The following is a 21792-nucleotide window of genomic DNA, read 5'->3' as shown; positions in this document are numbered from 1 at the left end:
GGTAGGCCTTCTACCCCACCTTCCCAACCCCCACATGCTTCAAGTGGCCAGCATTATTAAAGGACTTGACTATCCTAAAACTAAAAATTTTTTAAATAATAAAAATAATTTAAATTTTTTCATTTAATTGTTACACTTCTTATGTATTTATTCTGTGTATGTGTATCTTATGTGCGTGAGCCAGAAGTTGCCACTGGATCCCCTGGAGTTGGAGTTACAGGCAGATGTAAGCCACATGACACAGGTGCTAGAACTAAGTCATCTGTCTATCCTGTAATTTTTGGGTGTGTTTGTTGAGAGTCTCATGTAGTACAGTATACTCTCAAACTCACTACATCGCAGAGGCTGACCTTGAACCCCTCTGATCCTCCTGCCTCCACTTGGCCTGCAGGAATGAGGACCCGCAGACTCAACTCCAAGTTTCTGGTGACCCTGGGCTAGATAGTGTCTCAATAACAAAAACAGAATTAAAACACAACAAAGCAGCTCGTCTCTAGCTCTGGGGTCAGAGTGTGGGAGCTTTAAACTCACTTCCGCGCATCATTTCAACAACATTTGAAGTATTGATACTATAGCCATTTTGTAAATGATGATATACAAATTCAAAGAGACTACACAACTTGCTACTCATGACTTTTAAACAGGAAGCACTTAAGCCCACTTGTGCCTGGCAAGTTCCCATGACTTTCTGTTAAGACCTTATGGTCAAAGAGCCTCATGGGGTGTGGGTGACCTACCATGAGTAGGGGCTCCAACCAGCAGGACTTGGGTTAGGGTCCCATTCACTCTCACATAACCACTGGACAGGGAGGTACCCAGCTTTCCCATCGCCTGCAAAGAACAATTGGTTGTTACCGATCGAGCAAGCTCCCTACAGCACACTGTCCTGGAAAGGGAGGCTGCCGTACCTTATCTCCCGAGATAGTGATTGTGCTCTGGCGGTTTGGGAGAAAGTAGCCATACACCTTTCCCAGGCTCTTTTCCTCTTGGTTCTTTTTGTGGCTTGAGCGTGCCATCCTGGGGAGAACACAGTGGTTAGTGGCAGATGCAGAATGCTGGTCCGCAAGGGGTTTAGTGTCCAGGAAAGGAGCCTCACCCTACTATGTAGACCCTTGGGCTCTGTCCTGTGGTCCTGAACTGCCAGCATTGGCTCCTATGAAGTTAATCTCACGAACGTGGAGACTCCCAAGTCTCGCATCAACCCTCCACCTCCTCTCTGCAGCAAAAGCAGAGATGCCCTCTACCAGTGGTTAGTTCACACTCACGGCCCACCCCACTGCTGGTGTCCTAGGGGAAATCCTGACGCCAGGACTTCAGAATCAGACTGTGCTGGAGGCAATGTCTTTAAAAGGAGAAGGAACATTGGGGAGAACCATAATCAAACAGGACTTAGTCCTTATATAAACAGATTAGTACATTGACACCAGAGGGCTGTGAGAATCCCAGGGTGGAACAGTCTCTGCATGGCCAAATGATTGGCTTGCTTCCTGACTGTTGTGATGCTGCAGAGCCAGAGCCAAGTGGTCTCCGGCTTTCTTTAATACCTGCCACTCGCTCACTCACTGCCCATCTCTGTATCTCACCTAGCATCTCTGTGACTCTTAGTTAAAGCCCTTTGAAAGCCATAGGCAGCTATCTCTCACCAACTCCGGGCTAAACATCTTCAGAAAGCCTCTGAAGCTAGCAGCAAGACCTTGGGCTTCTGTAATCTATCTGTTGTCTCCACCAACTTATTTCGGGGAAAAAAATGCTTTGATTTCTTACTTTCTTTTGTTCTGTAACTAATGTAATTTCACAAAACCATTTCTGTATTTGAATGTGTTATTTGAACAACTTAAACTTGTGTCCCTGTGCCCTAGTCAGTCATATGTGGCTGAAGAATAAACTATTTCTGGGGCTGGAGAGATGACTCAGCTGTTAAGAGCACTCGTTGCTCTTCCATGGGATTGGGGTTTGATTTCCAGCACCTACATGGTGCCTCACAACTGGCTGTAACTCCAGTTCCAAGGAAATTAAATACCCTTTTCTAGCCCTGTATACAAATATTTTCAAAAAAGGATAAGCTATTTATTTCCTTTGAAGAGTGCTGTGTCTTGCAGAGATAACTCTAACAAAGATGGCTATATATAAGCCAAACAGGAGCAGAACTTTGCCCACACTTTGATCTGAGACTTCGAGCTTTCAGAACAGTAACATGAAATATTTCTGTGTTTAAACTCATTGTCTGAGAAATTCTTTGTGCAATTTCTTGTGCAAGGTTCTTGCACAAGAACCTACAGCCTCCCTCCAGAGCTGTTCCTTCTAAGGGCAATAACCATTCACCCGCTTCTTCATACCTCACACCTACTGAGGTCCCCAACACCTGGCACCTTCCCCTATGTGCATCGTTTCCTCTGATCCCGATGTCAACACTCACCTGCTGACATTCTTCCAGGTCGGGCTCCCAATCAGCAGCAGGCTTCTGTTTGCAACAGTGACCCCGTGAAGGGAGTATCCAAACCACGAGAAATCCTCCTCCCCATTCACCTTCCAGTCAGCTTCCTCCAAAGTCAGTAATTCTAAAGAACACCAGGCTCCATCAGCCGACCAACCAATCATCAGCCAAGAAACCCAGGCCCAATAAACGAACATGAAAGGAGCAAATACAGGCATGTTCTAGGCATGGGGGCACACGTCTAGAATCACAGAATTTAGGATGTGGAGGTGGAAGGATCAAGAGTTCAAGGTCATCCTTGGCTATATGCAGTTTGAGGTTAGCCTGGTAGTATGAGACCCTGTCTTAAAACCAACCCTCTATATGAGTGAATGGGTGGTACCTATTCCTCTTCTGAGGGAGGACCTGGAATAGAAGGGACGGGTCCTGTTAATGAGCATATGAGAACCAGGTCCTTTCTGAGATTTTGCAGACCTTGTTGGTTATACATGGATCCCAGGGCCCCAGCACTATTCGCAGATGTCACACTTCAGACATGAAGTGTGTTTCACAAGCCCATTTCCAAAGGGTAAGGATACTACTTAGAAAAGCCTTCTCAGGGCACGTGGAGCAACTAGGTTGGCTCTGGCCCTCAGCCTTCACAGCATCTCTGTTTCACTCTTTGAAGCTGTGAAAATAACCTCTTGTCCCTTTGTATGTGGACCAATAAACCAGGTGGCCTGTTGTATACTCGGTGATTATTATTTATTAAACATTTATTTATGGTGTGTGTGTGTGTGTGTGTGTGTGTGTGTGTACCCATGTGCCATAGCATACATGTGGAGGTCAAAGAACAACATTTCAGGAGTCAGTTCTCTCCACCATATGGGTTCTAGAGATTGAACTCAGGTTGTCAGCCATAGCAGGAAGCCACTTACCCACTGAGCCATGTCACCTGCCCTCATTGGCCTTTCTCTCCCCATCTTTTGCCACGACCTCTGTCAGCATGAGAGCCTGTCTGTTAGCAAGTGACATTATAGCACACAAGCCCACATGCAAGAGATGTCATGGCAGCCACAGTCAAGCAGTGATCTCTGCCCCTCCCCTTGACCAGCGTCTACCTTTGTCATTCCGTCTGGGGTGAGAATAAAAGGTGGCCACAATCCCTCTCTGCTTCCCTCCACCTGGTGCGAAAGGGGAGCTGATGACCAGATCGTGCCGGCCATCTCCGTCTGCGTCTGTTGCCAAGAGGGTCCAGCCCAAGTTACAGTAGGTGTCCTTAGGAGGAAGATGGGACAGCACAAGCCATCAGCCCCAGAGGCCGTGGGGCAGCAGCTGAGTGAGGCCCAGACACAAGGCAGAAACATACCTTGCAGGAGATGGTGACGTTAGGGGAAGAAGACAGCCTCCCTTGCTGGGAACCATAGTAGACATACACTGAGCCCTAGACAAACAGCAACAAACCAGAATGCTTTCATGGTACCGAGAACCCTAAACCCTAAAATACAGTAAAACTAGAAAGGACTGACTCACTAGTCCCAGAAACACAGTCTGGAAACTGGCATTTGGCATTACTGCTCCATGCCCCAGGCCCCCTCTCCACCTCTGCCTTCCTCCCAGCCTTACATTGTAGGTGAGCTGCCCTGAGCCCACGGAGGGAGCGCCCACAGCCAGGTCAGGCAGCCCATCCTGGTTGAAGTCCAGCACGGCCAAAGCTGAGCCAAAGCGACCTGAAGGCTGAGGAAACACAAGTTACTTCCCTGGGCTAAGCATGGCCTTCAGACTCCCAGCATGGAGAGCCTGGGCCCCCACCTACCACCCATAGGCCAAGGCCCAAAACCTCAGTGTCCATAGCACATATGGGACATATCCTGGTAGCTCTGCCATAGGCAGCCTTTGGGTAAGCCTGTCTATCTTGAGAAGCTGAAGTATAAGAAAGCAGTCAGTTCTTGGGAGCTCTAGATTTGTAGATATGGTCTTGTGTACTCCAACCCATACTACAGTATCCCCTGTGTGTGTGTGTGTGTGTGTGTGTGTGTGTGTGTGTGTGTGTATGTGTGTGTGGTGTTTGGGGTTGAATTGAACGTCTCACACATCCTAGGCAAGTACTCAACCAGTAAACTATATCCGCAGGCCTCTGTGTGTGTGTGTGTGTGTGTGTGTGTGTGTGTGTGTGTGTGTAATTTTCATTTTAAGACAGGGTCTTACTAAATTGCCCAAGCTGGCCTTGAACTCACTTTGTAACTTGGGCAGGCCTTGAACTTGTGACCCTCCCTTCTGTCTCAGCTTCCTGAGTAACTGTGTTGTCATGCCTATACCACCAAGTCCAGCTGAAACTATCTAAGTAACAATCACCAAGTGCCAGCACCAGCAGCTGACTTCAGTGGCACACTCATGATGTGGAGGCAGAGCCACACTGAGGGGCCTGGCATGGTGGCTGCCAGCCTACGATGGCTACTATATTTCCATCTAAAGAAAACAATACAAAACCAGTCTCCCTGCTGCAATGGCCCCATTTCACATATGCAAGCATCCATTTCCAATGGTTATCAACATTACAGAGCACAGCTGTGGAACCTGCCCATGGTGGCAGGAAATTCTACTATGGATTAAATGAGGTGCTGTGGTTATTAACCTCACACCCCATTCGTAAGAGGAAAAACTGGTTCTATTTTAACACATTTTGTTCCCAACATAGATTTTTTTTCTCTATGTATATTTTTCTCCTCCTGTCTAAAACCAGCCTAAATTTAACTCAACTTCTCTGTGCTCTCCACAGCGTGTACCACGGGGAACCATCTGGCAGCGGTAATGTTGCCACATCACATATGGCCCAGTGCCCCATATATTGTCTATTGATTAATTCCTGTCGTGTGTGCAATGGTATCTGTCGTGTCCAGCCTTTTGATGACCCAGAAACATGACAAAGAACAGAGGACTGCTTCAGGAATGGATGCTGTGCTGGGTGGGGACCTGTGATAAGCTAAGCCTTGCCCTCTGCAGCTGGGCTGAGTCATCTCCAGCAGCTGTCCCGGGGCCCTCCTGAGATTCAGCCTCACAACAAAGTGCAGAGGAGTTTTGAAACAGCAATCCTAATCCCCCATGGTAGCCAAGGACATGGGGAGGCTCATGATGACACAGGGCTGGCCACAGGCTTCCAAAGTCTAGGTCATGCCTTCTTCTGGCCGTCATCCAAGCTGCCAAAGGTCGCATGGGGAGGAGGGCACTGTGGAGCCATCGCCTCCTCTCCCATGTGGACTTTGAGAGAGTTTATCATGCAGGAAGCCACTGCCCAGAATTTTAGACTTTACCTGCTGGTTTAACAACAGTGACTGCGCAGCAGTAGGAGAGACAGGACATCTTAACTTAGTTTGGAAATATTTCATGTGATGTCAGAAGACTCCATAAGATGGAACAACCTTTATAGGGTGACCCCATACCCTGGGCAAGCGACTCACTTCCACATGGCAAGGCCAGGACAGCTTTTATCAGAGCCTAAGCTAGATCACAAACCCTGTGAGCTTGTAATTTGTCTTCACAGACAGGTGTGATGACGTTTTTTCTCCCCACAGCATGAATAACTAGCAATGGAGAAGTAACTTACCCAGTCAGAGAGCCACTATTGACCCCCCCCCCCAATCTAGGTTGCTAATCCCAAGCACTTGACACTCAGAGATTCAGGGCCAGGCCAATGCCACCAAAGCCTCTTCTGTGACTAGCAGTAAGGCTTGCTGTCCCTCCTTGCTACTAAGATGGCAAATGCCTTCTGTGTCTGTAATGCCGTCCAGGGCCCTAAGTGTTCCTAAGATGAACGAACCCTCCGAGTCTGTAATAATCGTCAGCAGTGACTGGGTTTTCCCTCCTGAAGAAAAACTTCTTGAAGCAAAGCAATGAAATGCAAGCAGAGCCTGGAGCCCAGAACCAGGCCCACGGTGGCTTTTTATTTTATGGCTACTCCGTAACTAATGAAGACGGTTACACGGGTAGGGGTGGGGGATGGTGAAGAGCATTAGGAATTCTGTCTTTACCACGGCACTGTGACATCAAGAAGCTATAGCTCTTCACATTAACAACCCCAGCCCTAGGAAGAACAGGCATTTAGAAGTTCAAGGCCAACGTGGGGCTACATAGTGAATTCCAGGTCAGCCTGAGCTATAGTGTGAGTCTCTCTCTCTCTCTCTCTCTCTCTCTCTCTGATTTATTCATTTATTTATTTTATGTATATGAGCATGCTGTCACTGACACATCAGAAGAGGGCATCAGATCTCATTACAGATGGCTGTAAGCCACCATGTGGTTGCTGGGAATTGAACTCAGGACCTCTGGAAGAGCAGCCAGTGCTCTTAACCACTGATCCATCTCTCCAGCCAGAGACCCTGTCTCTTAAAATGGAAAGAACCTCAAATCCAGAATGTCTGTGTGAAGCTGTTGTGAACAGCATGTCTGTTTGGTGAAGGCACTGTGTTTTATGTTCGAAGTTAGTAACAGATGGAGCCCAAGGCAATGAAGGCGACTCTAACAATGAATGGCATTGCACGGGTGTAGGCTGCCAACTGTTACTATAATTATTCTCCTCACTAGTGGCTTAGCTGGAGAGCATACCTCAAAATGTCACATATGGGGGGGGGGGCAGTGGCTCAGCAGTAGAATGCTACCCCAGAACCCGCTGAGGGTATGGCTCGGAGATAGAGCACTTGCCTGTAATCCAGTGAAGGGCTGAGAGCATGGCTAAGTGGTAGAATGATGGCCTAGAATCTTCCAGCAATAGGTTGAGGTGTCATCAGTGATCTAACCCCTACCTAGAGTCCCTCAGGGAGAGGCCTGAGCATGGCTCCATGGTAGAGCACTAGACTCCCCAAGAGAAGGGCTGAGCTAGGGTAGGGCTCAGTAGAAGAGTGTTTGCCTTACAGTACCCCTCAGTGAGGGGATGAGGGGCACTCAGATGTTCAGTGCTTGCCTAGTACCCTCAGTGAGGAGCTGTGGGCAGGGGGCTCTGCAAGAGCGCTTGTCTAGTAGGCTGAACAAGGGTAAGCCCTGTGGTAGAGCACTTGTCAGTCATGCGTGAAGCCTTGGGTTTAATCCCCAGTACCAGAAAAACAAAAACAATGAAAACATTTCAAAATATCAGCAGTGGCTCACTCCCCCCCTAAGAGAGGAAAGATGTGATAGGGCATCTCACCTGGAAGCCCTCCAGGATCCCATGGGCCTCCTTGTCTAAGTCCAGGTCGATGGGAGGCAGGCCCAGATCGTTGCCATAGATGATGTACACCCGCCCAATCTGGAAGCGGCCAGGGTGGCTGTAGCCTGGTGCACCCACTACGAGGTCGCCGTGCCCATCCTGGTTGAGGTCAGCTGAGGTCATGACCCTTAGAGAAGGAGAGGGCTAAGGGCTACAGTCACACCACTTGCTCTCCTCTCTAGAACCCAGCCACTTAGCTTTCCCAGCTGAGTCTGCAAGACTTCTGGGGACATTTATATAGGAAATGGGGAGTGGGGGTGGGGCTGTATCATTTGTGAGACTCAGAGTCACTCTACACAGGCAAACAAAATAAAATGGACAGCCAGAGGCCCCTGGGTCTTTCTGAACCACAGAACCAGAGTAGATGAAGAACAGCCTCATAGAACTGCCCTACCAGCAGCCACCGAGGTACACTGTTTCCTAATCAAATTCATGGTTTGCTTCTATGCTGCCAACACAGCCCAGTTTTTTATGGCATTAAATTAGGTAGCCAACATCTTTAGTGGTGAACTGAGATTCCTAAAGGTTGATGGGAAGTTCCTGATTGTAGAGAGTTGAAATGCTGCAGATCTGGAGCCAAATTATCTTTCTTGGACTATCTTTGGCATCTCAGTGGCCATTTAGTGCCCACCTATGTCTGACCTCAAATCCTTGAGGTAATCAGGGAAATCCTTTGGGGATGTATTAACAGACCAAGCCCAAAGCTAAGAATGTTATGTGAGGTCTGTGGCAGCCATTATAATCTAACCAGCCTGCTTGGTGTTCCCACCAATATAGTTTGTTTTTGTTTGTTTGTTTGTTTGTTTTGAGGCAGGGTCTCCCTATGTGTCCTCAGCTAACCTGGAACTCACTCTGTAGACCAGGCTGATCTGGAACTCATAGAGATCCTCCTGCCTCTGCCTACCAAGTGCTGGGACTAAAGCAATATGCCACCATATGTGGCCCTACCAATATATATTTTAAAGTGTCCTGATTTAGAACTTTGTGTGTTATGTCATTATAAAAACTCCATGAAACTGTTACCACATTGGAACACAGTATTTGCAGCAACCTGAACCTGTGTTCTTAGACCATGGTCACTCAGTTGGCTCCAGAATATATCTATCTTGGGGATGAGAACTATGTATCTGAATCAAGTAAATAAGTGGCACCTGTGACTGACTGGCTACAGAGATGACAGTTAATGGTTCACAGGTGACCCAGGGCTGAAAAGAACAAAAGTTTTGCTTGTTCTAGTTCACATGGCCATGGAAAGAACAAATAACAAGGCATAGCGGAAAGAACAAAGCCCTTTCTAAGATGCCTGCAGAAAGGCAAAGGCCAGTGCACAGCCCCCAGGGGCTAAGGCTAGCCAGTAGGTAAGGCCCTGCTGGTTGTGGCTGCCATTCCTGCCTTTGGCTCTTTTGGGGAGGTGGCTAAGAAGAACCTTAACTCACACGTGAATGGCAGCAGAGAGGTAGATTTCACCTCCCAACCCCTGGTGCTTGCTGTATTAGTGTACCCCTCAAATAAAGGGCCATTGGAATTCTGTTGAGGTTTTGTCTTTCACTGTTTATTGTAATGCCAAGTGTTGGCCTCTAAGATCTGGAGTCTGCATGTGGCCTCTGGGACCCTGCCCCCAAGTTAATTCTGATGGTGAATAAAGATTCTGGCAGCTAATAGCTGGGCAGAAGGGAGATAGGGACAGTTGATTAGAGAGAGGAGACCGTGAGAAGGGAAGAGAGAAGAAAGAAGCTACCATGGAAGAAGAAGGATGCTCAGGAGGAAGAGAGCACGCCACCATAGGATAGGAGTTAAGAGAACATGGTCATGTGGGCTGGCCAGCTGGAGTTAAGAGCAGCCCAGATGAAACAGAGTAAATAGTAAGTAATAAATTTTTTGCTGTTCTCTATAGGGAAATGGATTCTAACAGCATGGAGGGTAGGCAGCTGCCCAGCTATTGTGCTGATTAAGGCATATTTAAAAATATAAAGGCTGTGTGTGTGTGTTTCATCTGGGGACATAAAGAATCTAAGGTGGGTAGAAACCCCACGACAGGATTGTTTTAAAAATACTATTATTTCAGAACCCACTCTGAGAAGACATAGCAGTGTTGCCAAACCATCCAGAATAGTCACTTCTGTCACCTGGCTACGCTCAAAATCAGAAGAACCCCCCATTCCCTCAATAAAGTGATCCCTGGGTACCAGGCTCTCACCAGAAGCAATGGTATTCAGACCATCCTGCCTCTCTGCTTACATTCCTGGAGCATCGTTGAACTACTCAGGGAAGCCCATGATAATAAGTCCCCAAGAACACTGGGGCCTGGAAGATATTCTACAAAATGGCACTTGGTTGTTGCAGTTACTTAGTAAAATGAAAGATCCTGGTGCTTAAATATATTTGGCCAACTGTAAAGAGCAGTTGAAACTTATATAGCTTAGCCATGAAATTAGTGATTTTTCTGATGACAAACTAATTAGAAAAGAGTGTTTGAGTTCCTCTTTTATTTGTTTTGGGTGGGTTTCTTCATTTGCTTGTTTTGAGACAGGCTCTCACTACATAGCCCTGGATGTCCGGGAACTCACTATATATACCAGGTTGGCCTCAAAGTCAGAGATACATCTGCCTCTGCCTTTCTGAGTGTCTACATTATAGAAATAAAAATGTGTTCCAACTCAGCCAGGGTCCTCTGCTGGGGCCCTGTTGAAGAAGAGACGTCCTAGAGAGTATGCCTCTCTTTGGCTTTCCAGGTTACCCTTTTGCACTTGTAATATTAGTGTGTTTAAGAGGCATTGAGGAAATGAGTTACTTTCAAAACATAACACATAAAGGCTTCCGACTCTATAGCTCTGAAAAGAATGGGACTCCTGACAAAGAACTCTGCCAGTTTGGGGACCTTGCACTTCACTGCACCAAACATAATTCTTTTCTCTTTCAAAATTGGAAGTGTTTACAAACCAACTTTCTGGGGCTGGAGAGATGGCTCAGTAATTAAGAGCATTTGCTCTGGGCACCCACATGGTAGCTCATAACTGTCTGTAACTAGAGTCACCGGAACTATGACGCCTTCAAGGGCACCAAGCACACACATAGTGCACATAACATACATTCAGACAAAACACTCAAATACATACTTTTAAAAAAAAAGTCTTAAAAACATTTTTTATAATAACCCTGTGCTGGTTAGTTTTTGTTTTTTTTTTTGTTTGTTTGTTTGTTTGTTGTTTTTTTTTTTTTTTTTTTTTTTTTTTTTTTTGCCAGCTTGGTATAAACCAGACTCATCTGGAAAGAGGGGACTTCAGTTGAGAAAACTGCATCTATCAGACTGGCCTATTAGACAAGTGTCTGAGGCATTTTCTTGATTGCTGATGGATGTGGGGTGGTCCAGCCTGCTTTGGGCAGTGCCATCCCTCAGCAGGTAGTACTGGGTTCTATAAGAAAGTGGGCTGAGCAAGCCATGAAGGAAAAGCCAGTAAGCAACTTCCTCTGTAACCTCTGACTCTGTCCCTACCTCCAGATTCCTACCGTGTTTCAGTCCCTGCCTTGGTTTTCATTGATGATGGACTGTGATCTGGACATATAAGTCAGACAAATACTTTCCTCCCCAAGTTGCCTTTGCTCGTGGTGTTTTATCAGAGCGGTAGAACATAAGCCAAGGCAGACTCTATTTTTCTTCAGTCTGGACTTGTACAAAAAAAAACTCTCTAACAAAATGGAGGCACCTTGAGGTCCAGGAGAGGAGCAAGGAAGATGTCTTGTAATGAAATCAACTCATGTCCAGTCTTTGTCCCTCAACCTTCTGTACCTGTAAGACAGCCACAGCTCAGTAGGAAGGTATGGTGTTTAAATATGCTTGGCCCAGGGAGTGGCACTATTGGGAGGTGTGGCTTTGTTGGAGGAAAGTATGTCACTGTGGGCATGTGCAATGAGCCCTCCTCCTAAGCACATGGAAGTCAGTCTTCTCCTAGCAGCCTTCAGATGAAGATGTAGAACTCTCAGCTCCTCCCACACCATTCCAGCCTGGGTGCTGCCATGTCCCCGCTTTGATGATAATGGACTGAACCTCTGAACCTGTAAGCCAGCCCCAATTAAATGTTGTCCTTATAAGAGTTTCTGTGGTCCTGGTGTCTGTTCACAGCAGTAAAACCCTAATCAAGGCAGAAGTGCATTAGATTTCTTTCTGTCTTCCAGTTCACCCAAACTTGAAATAAATCCATGTTCTGCTTCCTAGTTTCTTCTAAAATACAGGGGAATTAATTATTACAGACCTGTGTGCCCGGTTAACACAAATGATGCCTCCCCAGAGCTGACAAAGGGCTGAATGGGAGTCAACATTCCCAGTCTAAGGAGCTCGTTCTTACCAGCCGAGCCTGGCATAGGGGACAGACAGGGTGTAGGAAGCAGAGGGGCTGGAGACATGATTCAGATTTCTCTGAGAGCTGCCAGCAAGCATCAGCCTCAGGTTCCTCTCCAGAGTCTGGTACACAAAGGTGACAGATTCCTGGAATGAAAGGTTGTGTTAGACGCGCAGCATCATCAACAGGAGCCAGGGGGCACAAGCGCTGACAAAGAAAACAGGCCTTCATATTGATGTGCTAGCTCAGACCAGGCATTAGGGACAGCAACGTCACACCGAGATGGTCCAAGAGATGATGGCAGGGGTACAATCTGAGAGAATGGGCTACAGGGAAAGAGTCGGCTAGGATTTCCTCAAAGCCCACCTCTGCATTGATTTGAAGATTCACACCCAACAAAAGATCATCTCACTGTAAGGCTCTTTTTTTGGCCTAGCACTCACTCTGAAGACCGTGTAGACCGTGTATAAACCTCAAGGAGAGCTACCTGGCTCTGCTTCCCGAGTGCTGGGACTAAAGGCATGGCTGGCCAACAAGAGAATTTTTTTTATGGACCAAACTTTAGGAAAGGCGAGCCTGTCCAATCTAGAATCAGAATTATGTTTGTAAATAGATGGTTCATTTTCCTCAAACAAATGAACTGAAACACGTGGAGTCCAAAAATTCCCACCTTCTAAAGCAGTGGTTCTCAACCTGTGGGTCGTGACCCCCTTGGCAAACCGCTGTCTCCTAGAATTCATAACAGTAGCAAAATTATAGGCATGAAGTAGCATCATCAACAACAAAAAATTACCGTTGAGGGTCACTGCAATATGAGGAACTGTATTAAAGGGCTGCAGCCTTAGGAAGGTTGAGAGCCACACCCACAGTGAGATGCTATTGGCTTTGATTCTCAATGTACCTGAAGAACAGGAGAGGACCTTCACAGAGCTGCAGACCTGTACCAGGGAACCTGGGGACAACCGGCCACCAAGCCTGGGATTCTAAACTTCCCTTTTTCTTTTCTTTAGTTTTGTTTTTGTCTGAAGACAACATCTCATTCTATAACCACGGTTATCCTCAACTCAGTAATCCTCCTGCATCTCAAGTGGTGGGATCACTAGTATGGGCACCACATAGAACTACCTAATTGTCTTGAAGTACTGTCTACAAAGACACATGCACAAACCAGGGTGGTCCTTAGCAAGCTGAATAAACTCTTGATCCATCCAATTCAAGGGAGCACAAGTCTAAATTCACCCAAGGGTGACATAAGACCAAAGAAGACTTCCTAGCCTCCAGCAGTCTTGTACAACAAAACAGATAGAGCTAAGAATATGAAGGCAGGCCAGCCAGCCCCAGCTAGGACAAGCACCAATGTAAGTAAGGACCTGCAGACAAGCAACATGTCCTCTGTCTTCCCACTATCATCCTGCCGGCAGGCTGCACACAAACTGCTTAGTCTAATGCTCAGCTCTGGCTTGCGCATTCATGCAGAAAAACACTGCATCATCTATAGTAAACTATCAACCCTCAGGACAGACACTGGGAATACCAACTCTCTGTGATGTTAATCTCCATTGCTTTAGAATCACCTAGGAGATCCACCCCAGGTATGTCTGTGAGGCCAGGGAAGTTTAACTGGGGAGGGAAGACTTACTCTGGATGGGGACAGCACTATCCTATCTACTGAGGACCCATTTATTTCAATAAAAAAGGAGGGAGTGAACTAAGCCCTAGCCTCGCTGCCCTCCAAGTGCCTGTCAGACTGGGAAGATGTGAGCATGCAGCCCCACGCTCCCACTGCCATAGCTGCCATATTTTCTCACTGCAGTAAGACTGCTGCCTCCTCAGGGAATCAAAAACAAACCGTCCTTCCCTTGAGGGGCTTTTCTCCAGGTATTTACCCCAGCAACAAGAAAGATAACTAGCACACTTCCTGCTTAGACATTTTCCCCTTAGGAGACAAATACAAGCACATACATGCACTTTGTTTGTTGGCAGGAGTTCCCAAGCTTGGGGCCAGTTACATAACCTGTGGAGCCCAGTGCAAAATTAAAGCTCAGAGGCTTGCCTTTTGTTAACCTGCTTGTAAGAATTTTTAAGGCCACGACAACGGAGTAGGAAATGAAGCATGGGCTCTTTAATCAGACCTGGAGGGGGACCATCCCATGTGACTGGGCAGGCTGACCTTCAGGAAGCCGGCCCTCCTCATTCCCTCATCCCACTCCTGATGTGTGACATTTACATTGTTGTCTAAACCCTTCTGGTCTTGAGAACAACCACAAGCCAGTACTGACCTATTTCCAAGTCTTGGAACCTTGTCCTAGGTTCCAGGCAAATGCAAATACTGGACTCTCCAAACATCCTGAAATCTCCCCAGCTCATCACCAGCAATGCGTTCTTCTGCTGATGGAATGCTAACCACTATTAAGGTTTTCCTCAGTTCCACTTCTTCGTGGTGCCTTCCCCATGACTTCTGAGGTAAGAAAGACCTCTCTCCTAGCCTGCTGCCAACCCAGCGCACCTTTTATCACACACCCACGGAAGACCTGTGTCTGCTATTAGGCCAACATTTCCCCAAAGATCAAGTCTCTTTTCATTTCCCTTTCGTTTTCATCCCCACAGCAACATGACCTCAAAGTTCCCATGTGATGGGGGACATGGTGGGACATGCCTGTAATTCCAGCACCCAGAAAGCTGAGACAGGAGGACCTAGAATGCCACGAGTTTGAGGCCAGCCTTAACTATGAAGTAAGATTTTTGTCTGAGGGGGAAAATGGCCCTATGAATACATTTCACACTCAATGGTGTCTGTCAGCATGGAACTATGTAGGAAGTCTTCTACATAGCAAGCACTTGCCTAGGGTCACAACAGGACCAGCCTAGATGTACAGAGCTTCTGTAACTAGACCACTTTCGTGTCTTAGGGCATCTCTGGAATGCACCACTCATTTTAGAGACCAAGAACACTGTGCCCTGTCACAAGCTGAGATGCTCATGTGGACAGCAGTATGTAAGGACTTTACAGGCAAGCTGTTGAGAGAAGTGGGCCATCCTCCTTCAACAATAACAGGAAATTCTTACCGGGGCCCAGGAGCCTGTGCTGTAGAACACGCCTCTTTCTGTGTAGTTGAGGTTTTTCCTGATGTCTCTACTTATGAACATGGTCAAATTCCTGTGAAAATCATTTTTCTTCACTTTTGAGCCACTGGAAAGAGAGAACAATAAAATGATCAAACACGGTAATACTAGCTGAGATCCTGGGATTTTAACATCGAGAAGATGGAGAGTCAGAAAACATACCTTTAGAAAAGCCTTCATTCCACAAAATCTTTTGGTGAGTATATTTCTAAGGCTTAGAAGCCAACCCTCACAAACCTTGAAGTGTCTGGAGCTGTGTGTATAGCAGAATGTGTGCTTGACATGTGTGTGGGCCCTGGGTTCAACACCCAACATCAAAAAGAAGGAGGAGGAGAAAAAGGAGGGAAGAGGAGGGAAGAGGAGGAGGGAGGAAGAGGAGGGAAGGAGAAGGGGGAGGAGGAGAAGGAAGAGAAGGAGGAAGAAGAAAGAAGGAAGGAAGGAAGGAAGGAAGGAAGGAAGGAAGGAAGGAAGGAAGGAAGGAGAAGAAGGAGAAGAAGAAGAGATTTCCTGTGGTCTCAGAGCTCACAGTAGGAGTAAAAGTACTTCTAGAATACCGCACCATAAATAAATGTGTTGCATGTTTCACTGAAAAGGTCAAGACAGCTCTTGACATCCTTAGGATGGCAGCATGCAGGCAGACTGACCTGAGCTATAATCAGTTATCTCATTAAAATATATTTTCTAGCCCATCTGTGATGCACACCTTTAATCCCAGCACTAGGAGGTAGAGGCAGGCAGAGCTTTTTGAGTTCAAGTCCAGCCTGGTCTACAAAGTGAGTTCCAGGATAGCCAGGACTACACAGAGAAACCCTGTCTCGAACCCCCCCCCCTAAAAAAATCACATATCTTAAACAGCCTATGCCACAGGTACCTAGAAGAGCCACTTCAGGATGCTTAAGGGTAAGGGAACAATAAGGCCTAGGGGGATACCAGAGGAGGAGGAGGGATTCCAACAGCCACAGACAGTAAGCTTAACCTAAAAATTATATATACATATATATACACATATATATATATATATATATACACATACACACACATATAAACAACAATCATAAAGAATATATATGTGACTGGAGTTAATTATTTTAAATGAATTAAACAATAGGCTTTATAGAACCTTTCCTTCACCTTTTAATTCTTACAACACACCAAATCTCCTTAGGATGTTTCACGGGAAAGCCCTCACTTTACTATCTAGATTATTTCGGGGTTTTTCCTCTTAAACATCTCATTGAGCCCTGGTTAGGCCACTGTGGTAAATTCTCGGAGCAGCCAGCCCTTTGCTCTCCAATGTTCAGCCATGTTTACAATGACACATTCAGTATGCAGACAGCTCTCAGGCCATGTGCTCTGAGTTCCTCATACAATGACTATCTCCAAGTGTTATTATTATTTATGCTATTGTTTTATTTCATTGATAACAGATGGTATCCCTTTCTATTGAAAGCATCGTGATTTGGAGGTTGGTACCTGGCTTTGACAGGAGATACCACCTCTAACAATATAAACGAGGCCTATTCCTCAGAAATTTCCACAGAGCACTTCTCTTCACCTTGTCAGGAAAATGCTTTTTTAGGACAGAATCTAGGTAAGGTTCATAAATCAAAATAATAATCATAAAACTACCAATGAGCATTTAGTGAGCAACTCACTGCCTGCATCTGCCTTACACCTGCTACCATCTGTAGTCCATGTCAGTATTCCAGGACTGTAGATGTCTTTTCTTCATTGTCAGAAAGAAAAGTTGTAGCTTAAAAACAATCACCACTGTGTTTAAAAGTCACTTGGCTGTAAACAGCTCGGCTAGACTAGGAACCTGCATCCACTGGTCTGAAGACCCCAGGCTCCACCATCTCCACAGCAGCCCATCTAGAGAGGCACTCTTCTGGTCCCACTTACCTGAGGGTGTGGTTCCTCCTGCCATCACACGAGATGAACAGAGGGTTCTCAGGCAGGTTGCAGTCACTGGGGAAACAGTGGAAGGAGTTAGGCACTTTTCTTCCTTCCCTCCAAGGCTGATTGTAACAGGCAATCAGTGATGTGCTTTAACTCACTCTTGTTGCTATGAGTCCAATGTGCCATCTATCCATTGTGCCAATGGAGGCACCTTTAAACCACCCCCATAGGCTCAAAGAGTTCACTGCCTGGCCATTTGGATGGAGAGCCCAAGTCTCTCTAGCCAAGCCTCCCTCTGCCCTCCGGGCTCCTCTGCCAAGCTTGCAGGCAAACATGAAATGCCCAGAGTCTGAGAATATGATGCAAACTAGGTCCCAGTTATAAAATTCTACAGATTTAGCAATTAAGTAGGAAATCAGGTATCTCTTCTATAAGTGAGAAGTCTTTGGAAAATGTAAGAGATGACCTCATTCAAAAAGAGACTTTATGGGAGTGGGTGTGGACACTGTGGAAGGAACAGGACTTTGAAGCGCATCTGTGGAGGCCACTGGAGGAGACTAGGAGAAGTGCAAGGGCTGTACAGCAAGGGAAAAACAGGGGCTGGGAAGGGAACCAGGGAGACTGTGAGGAGGAGCTGGCAGCAAGCTTTCCTCATGCATTCCACCAAGTGAGCTACAACCCTGCTCCCTCCCTTTCTGGAGGATTTGTTCACTGTGTAAAGTGACTGTTCTCATAGTGACACTTGGATTCATATGCATCACATACTGAGACCACAATCACCATCCACTTCCATCTCCCCACTTCCCTTCTCCCTCTCACAAACCCTGCTCCTCCTTACATTGCATGGTTTCTGTGTTTTCTAGGTTCTACACAGGAGAGAAAACTTGATGTTTTGAGTATGGCTCATTTTAGCTAATATGATCATCTTCAGCTCCATTTTCCTACAGATGCTGTGATCCCATTTTTCCTGCTGAGTAGGCTCACTGTGTGTGCATGCACGTTTTCCAGACCCATCATGCCAGCTCTGAGCTGAGGAAAAGACTTTCTCTGTGAGTCTCCTTGCTCCACCACTGGAGTTGGAAGGCAATGCGGCCATTCACTGTTTCTTCGGGAAAGCCTACTGTATGCTTCAAATACCATGAATGCACTTTAAAGTGCATTTTAAAAGGTAAGTACTCCTAGCAAGCTGGAATGAGGCTAGTAAATAAAAACAAATGCATTTCTTCTTTTGTGATTCTTTTTTGTTTATTTGTTTCTAGAACCTACTTTCAATTTCTCATAAATTCTGAATTCTGATATCTCTCCCTCTTCCCCTCCACCTCTCCCACCCCTCTGTGTGCTAGAACAGAAATAAGAACTGTGTTCCAGCCGGGCGTGGTGGCGCACGCCTTTAATCCCAGCACTCGGGAGGCAGAGGCAGGCGGATTTCTGAGTTCGAGGCCAGCCTGGTCTACAAAGTGAGCTCCAGGACAGCCAGGGCTATACAGAGAAACCCTGTCTCGAAAAACCAAAAAAAAAACTGTGTTCCTCTGCTGTTTCTTTCTACCTGTCTTTCCTTAGCTAAGTACAGAAATAGTCCAAAGTCACCCAGAAGTGGGGCTGGGCTTGAGGACTGTTGCATGTGGTGAGGGAGAGAGGGAGGAAAACAAGGAGGGAGGAAGGATGAAGAAATGGAGGTCACTAACTCTACTATGACTGGCTGGACATTCTGAGTTTGATAAATATAACCTTAACTTCCACCTAATAGCAGCCATGATCATGGAGCCAGCACTTAGTAAGCACTTGCTTTTTAAACCCTCCGCTGCCTGCATGAGGGCTCTCACCGACTCCTCACAGCTTCATCAAGACGGGATGGTGAGCATCCCCATTTAACAGGAAATCAGCGCTTAGGAGGTTTAACAACCTGTGGACATAAAACTCTGTGATAAGAAGGAGATGTCTCCAATTCCAAACCCCACCCTCTTTACGTCTAGGCTGCACGAACCTAAACACTCTCATCCAGGCCAGGGAGATGAGTCAGTCGGTGGATGCAAACATGAGGACCTGGGTTTGATTCCCAGAACCCATGGCCTGGCATGGGGGCTTGCAGAGTCAAGCAGACCTCAGGAGCTCCAAGGCCAGCCTGCCTAGCTTCCTGGCCTAATCACCAAGATCCAGATCAATAACAGACACTGTCTCAAAAAAAAAAAAAAAGGAGAGCATTCTGGCTTCAGAATGTGTATATATATATATACATATATATATATATACACACACAACCAAACTCCACTGCAAGGGCTTTGAGGTCTGACTTGAATCACTATTGAAATAAGACTTTGGAGCTGGGGAGATCACTCCGAGGGTGGAACACTTGTTGTCTAAGTGTGGAGATAAGGGTTTGGATCTCCAGAACTCACATAAATGAAAGGTGAGCCAACCTGAAGTGTCAGTGCTCAGAGGATGGAGATATGAGATCTCCAAATGAGCTAGCTAGTCGGATAATCTGCAATAAGTGAACTCAGAGTTCAGCAAGGGACCCTGTCACAAGGTGAGAGGAACTGAGGAAGACACCCACATCAACCTCAGATCTCCTCGTGCATGCACGTGCACTCACATGCAAAGATGTCTACACACATGGATGCACAACACGTAGCAGAACAGGTTAAATTCAATAGAATTTATATTAGATTGCTAATCCCTACCAAGTCATCCCTTCCTGAGACTTCCAAGCAAATCTGCATGGAGTAAGCAGAAGTCAATCTTAGCACTTAAGAGAATTTCATTTCAAATCAACAATGTGTAATTATGCTTAATAATGTGTGAATATTGCAAATGTTTTTACGAACACATCACATATTATTCTTATCAACTTATCAACACCCACACTCCAAGTTCCTGACCTGGAACCAGCTCTGGGGAGTAGCTCTTGCGCAGAGAGCCTGCATCTCCACTGCTGGCTTCACACGCCCAGCCAAGCTTCAAGTGCTACCCCTTCCCTGAAGCAGGGGCTTCATCAAAGTTTCCCTTCCTTCTTACCCCCAGCATCCCAGCAGCTCAGCCAGGGGCAGGGGTTGGGGGGTGGGGGAAGATGTGTATCCAATGCTGATGATGTACAGTTTCTCTGATCAACAGTGGCTTCCCAGGACTAGGGGTAGTTCTTCCTAAAGATCTAACTTCCTGTATGCTCTGTTTGGTCTCTGCGTAGCTCTGGTCCTGAAGATGACAAAATGAAGGTGATGCTGTGCTCTACAAACCATCCACCAATGATTTGGTTATGGAGCATGGGGAAGGTGTGTGTGAGCTACTTCTCCGTGATTCCCAGTTCTGCAGTATCTGCTTCTCTGTCTCTGTTCCTAAAACTAGAACAGCATTTACCAAGTCAACCAGGTGTCCCCCAGTCAGGTTTTAGAGAGTTCATAGTTTCCATTGTTTTCTCCCCAAATGGCTTCAGACAACACTTCTGAGATTGTATTCCACTGATTTTTGTTTCATCAACTGAAGATGCTAAGCTTTGTGTGGGGAATCTAGCAAGGCAAAACTCACCTGGTCCCGTTCTCCAGCATAAAGCTGGTCAAACGGTAAATGTTTGTGGACCAGAATGCCATGTCATCCAGACCTCCGAGGAAATAGTCTTGGAACTGCTCCACCAGAAATGGGGACTTTGTAGAGTACGTGGAATAGAGCTGCAGCAGGAGGCAGGGGAGTGAGGCATTGCACCGTCTACATACAATCCTTTAGCCAAGATTCAGAAAAAGCGCATCTTTACCTTGGAAACAGCAAACATCTCCCCGTGCCTGCAACACAAATAAGAATCTTCATGAGCTGCAGTGGCTATAGAAAAATGAAGCAAATAATGAAGAGACAGCCCAGCCATGTGCATCTTCTACCTCTCAACTGCCTTGACAGAAGCGAAGTCCATAAGTTCGAAATGCAACCCCTGAACTAAAATACGAAAAGGGTACTCAGAGAGGTCCCTTCTGGTCCACACTTACATTTCCAGGAACTGAAGGTACGTGCAATCAACAAGGACGTCTTTGGTGATGACTTTCCGGCCATAGAGATTATCATAAATTCTCAGAAGATCCTTGACGGGCACGTACCTGAGTTCAAATGAAAGGGAGACGCGTGAGTTCTGACACTGATGACAACAGGAACAACTGCAGGAGCTGCACAAGCTCCCAGTGTCCCATGATTGATTCTGTGTCACGAATTCAACACTCAAATTCAAGCATCAGCACTGGTCATTTAACTTTGCCAGTGGCACTTAGGGATTGATACCATTATATTCCCATTTTACATAAAAGGAAACTGAGTCTCACAGGGACAGTAAGTAAGTTTCCCAATGATGCAGAACAACAACAACAAAAAAAGAATAGGTGCCTTAGTCAAATAATTTATGAAAAGATATTTAAATATCAGAAATTATCAAATTATCAAGTGTAAAAAAAAGTGTTCAATTTTGTGAATTCAGAGTTCATGAAAATTAGTCTCATGAATTGCTAATGTGTATGTGTGTGGGTTCATGAGCTTGTGTATGCATATGTGCACGTGTGCGTGTGTGTGTGTGTGTGTGTGTGTGTGTGTGTGTGTGTGTGTGTGGTGTGTGGTGCAGGGTTATATTTGGATATGTGTGGAGCAAGGGTGTATTTGGGTTTTTAAGTAGTATCTTACTCTGTAATCAAGGATGGACTAGAACTTCTGTGAATCCCAGGATGTCTTCCAACTCACAGCAGTCCTCCTGCCTCAGCGTTCTGAGTGTTGCACTTATAGGCCTGAGCACCAGATATGGCTCCCCTTTGGGT

At 46.2% G+C, this 21792-nt stretch overlaps 1 protein-coding gene across 2 annotated transcripts in view; it reads right to left on the bottom strand.

Annotated features, from left to right (window-relative positions):
• Gpld1 (glycosylphosphatidylinositol specific phospholipase D1) overlaps positions 1–21792 on the bottom strand; it is a 48163-nt gene that overhangs the window by 7497 nt on the left and 18874 nt on the right. For both annotated transcript variants that reach the window (XM_029468336.1, XM_021179909.2), the window contains exons 9-21: positions 20983–21090; positions 20757–20784; positions 20534–20673; positions 17015–17080; positions 15056–15179; positions 11996–12135; positions 7593–7779; positions 4040–4150; positions 3783–3857; positions 3535–3691; positions 2417–2558; positions 909–1017; positions 738–831 (exon numbers count right to left, since the gene is read on the bottom strand). In XM_029468336.1, the coding sequence (XP_029324196.1) occupies positions 738–831; positions 909–1017; positions 2417–2558; positions 3535–3691; positions 3783–3857; positions 4040–4150; positions 7593–7779; positions 11996–12135; positions 15056–15179; positions 17015–17080; positions 20534–20673; positions 20757–20784; positions 20983–21090 (1481 nt within the window). The remainder of the gene's footprint in view (positions 1–737; positions 832–908; positions 1018–2416; positions 2559–3534; positions 3692–3782; positions 3858–4039; positions 4151–7592; positions 7780–11995; positions 12136–15055; positions 15180–17014; positions 17081–20533; positions 20674–20756; positions 20785–20982; positions 21091–21792) is intronic.

This window comes from Mus caroli, chromosome 13 (genome assembly GCF_900094665.2).
Source record: "Mus caroli chromosome 13, CAROLI_EIJ_v1.1, whole genome shotgun sequence".
Classification (NCBI taxonomy): domain Eukaryota; kingdom Metazoa; phylum Chordata; class Mammalia; order Rodentia; family Muridae; genus Mus; species Mus caroli.
Note: the sequence above shows the minus strand (reverse complement) of the source record. Positions and strands in the feature narration are given on the sequence as shown.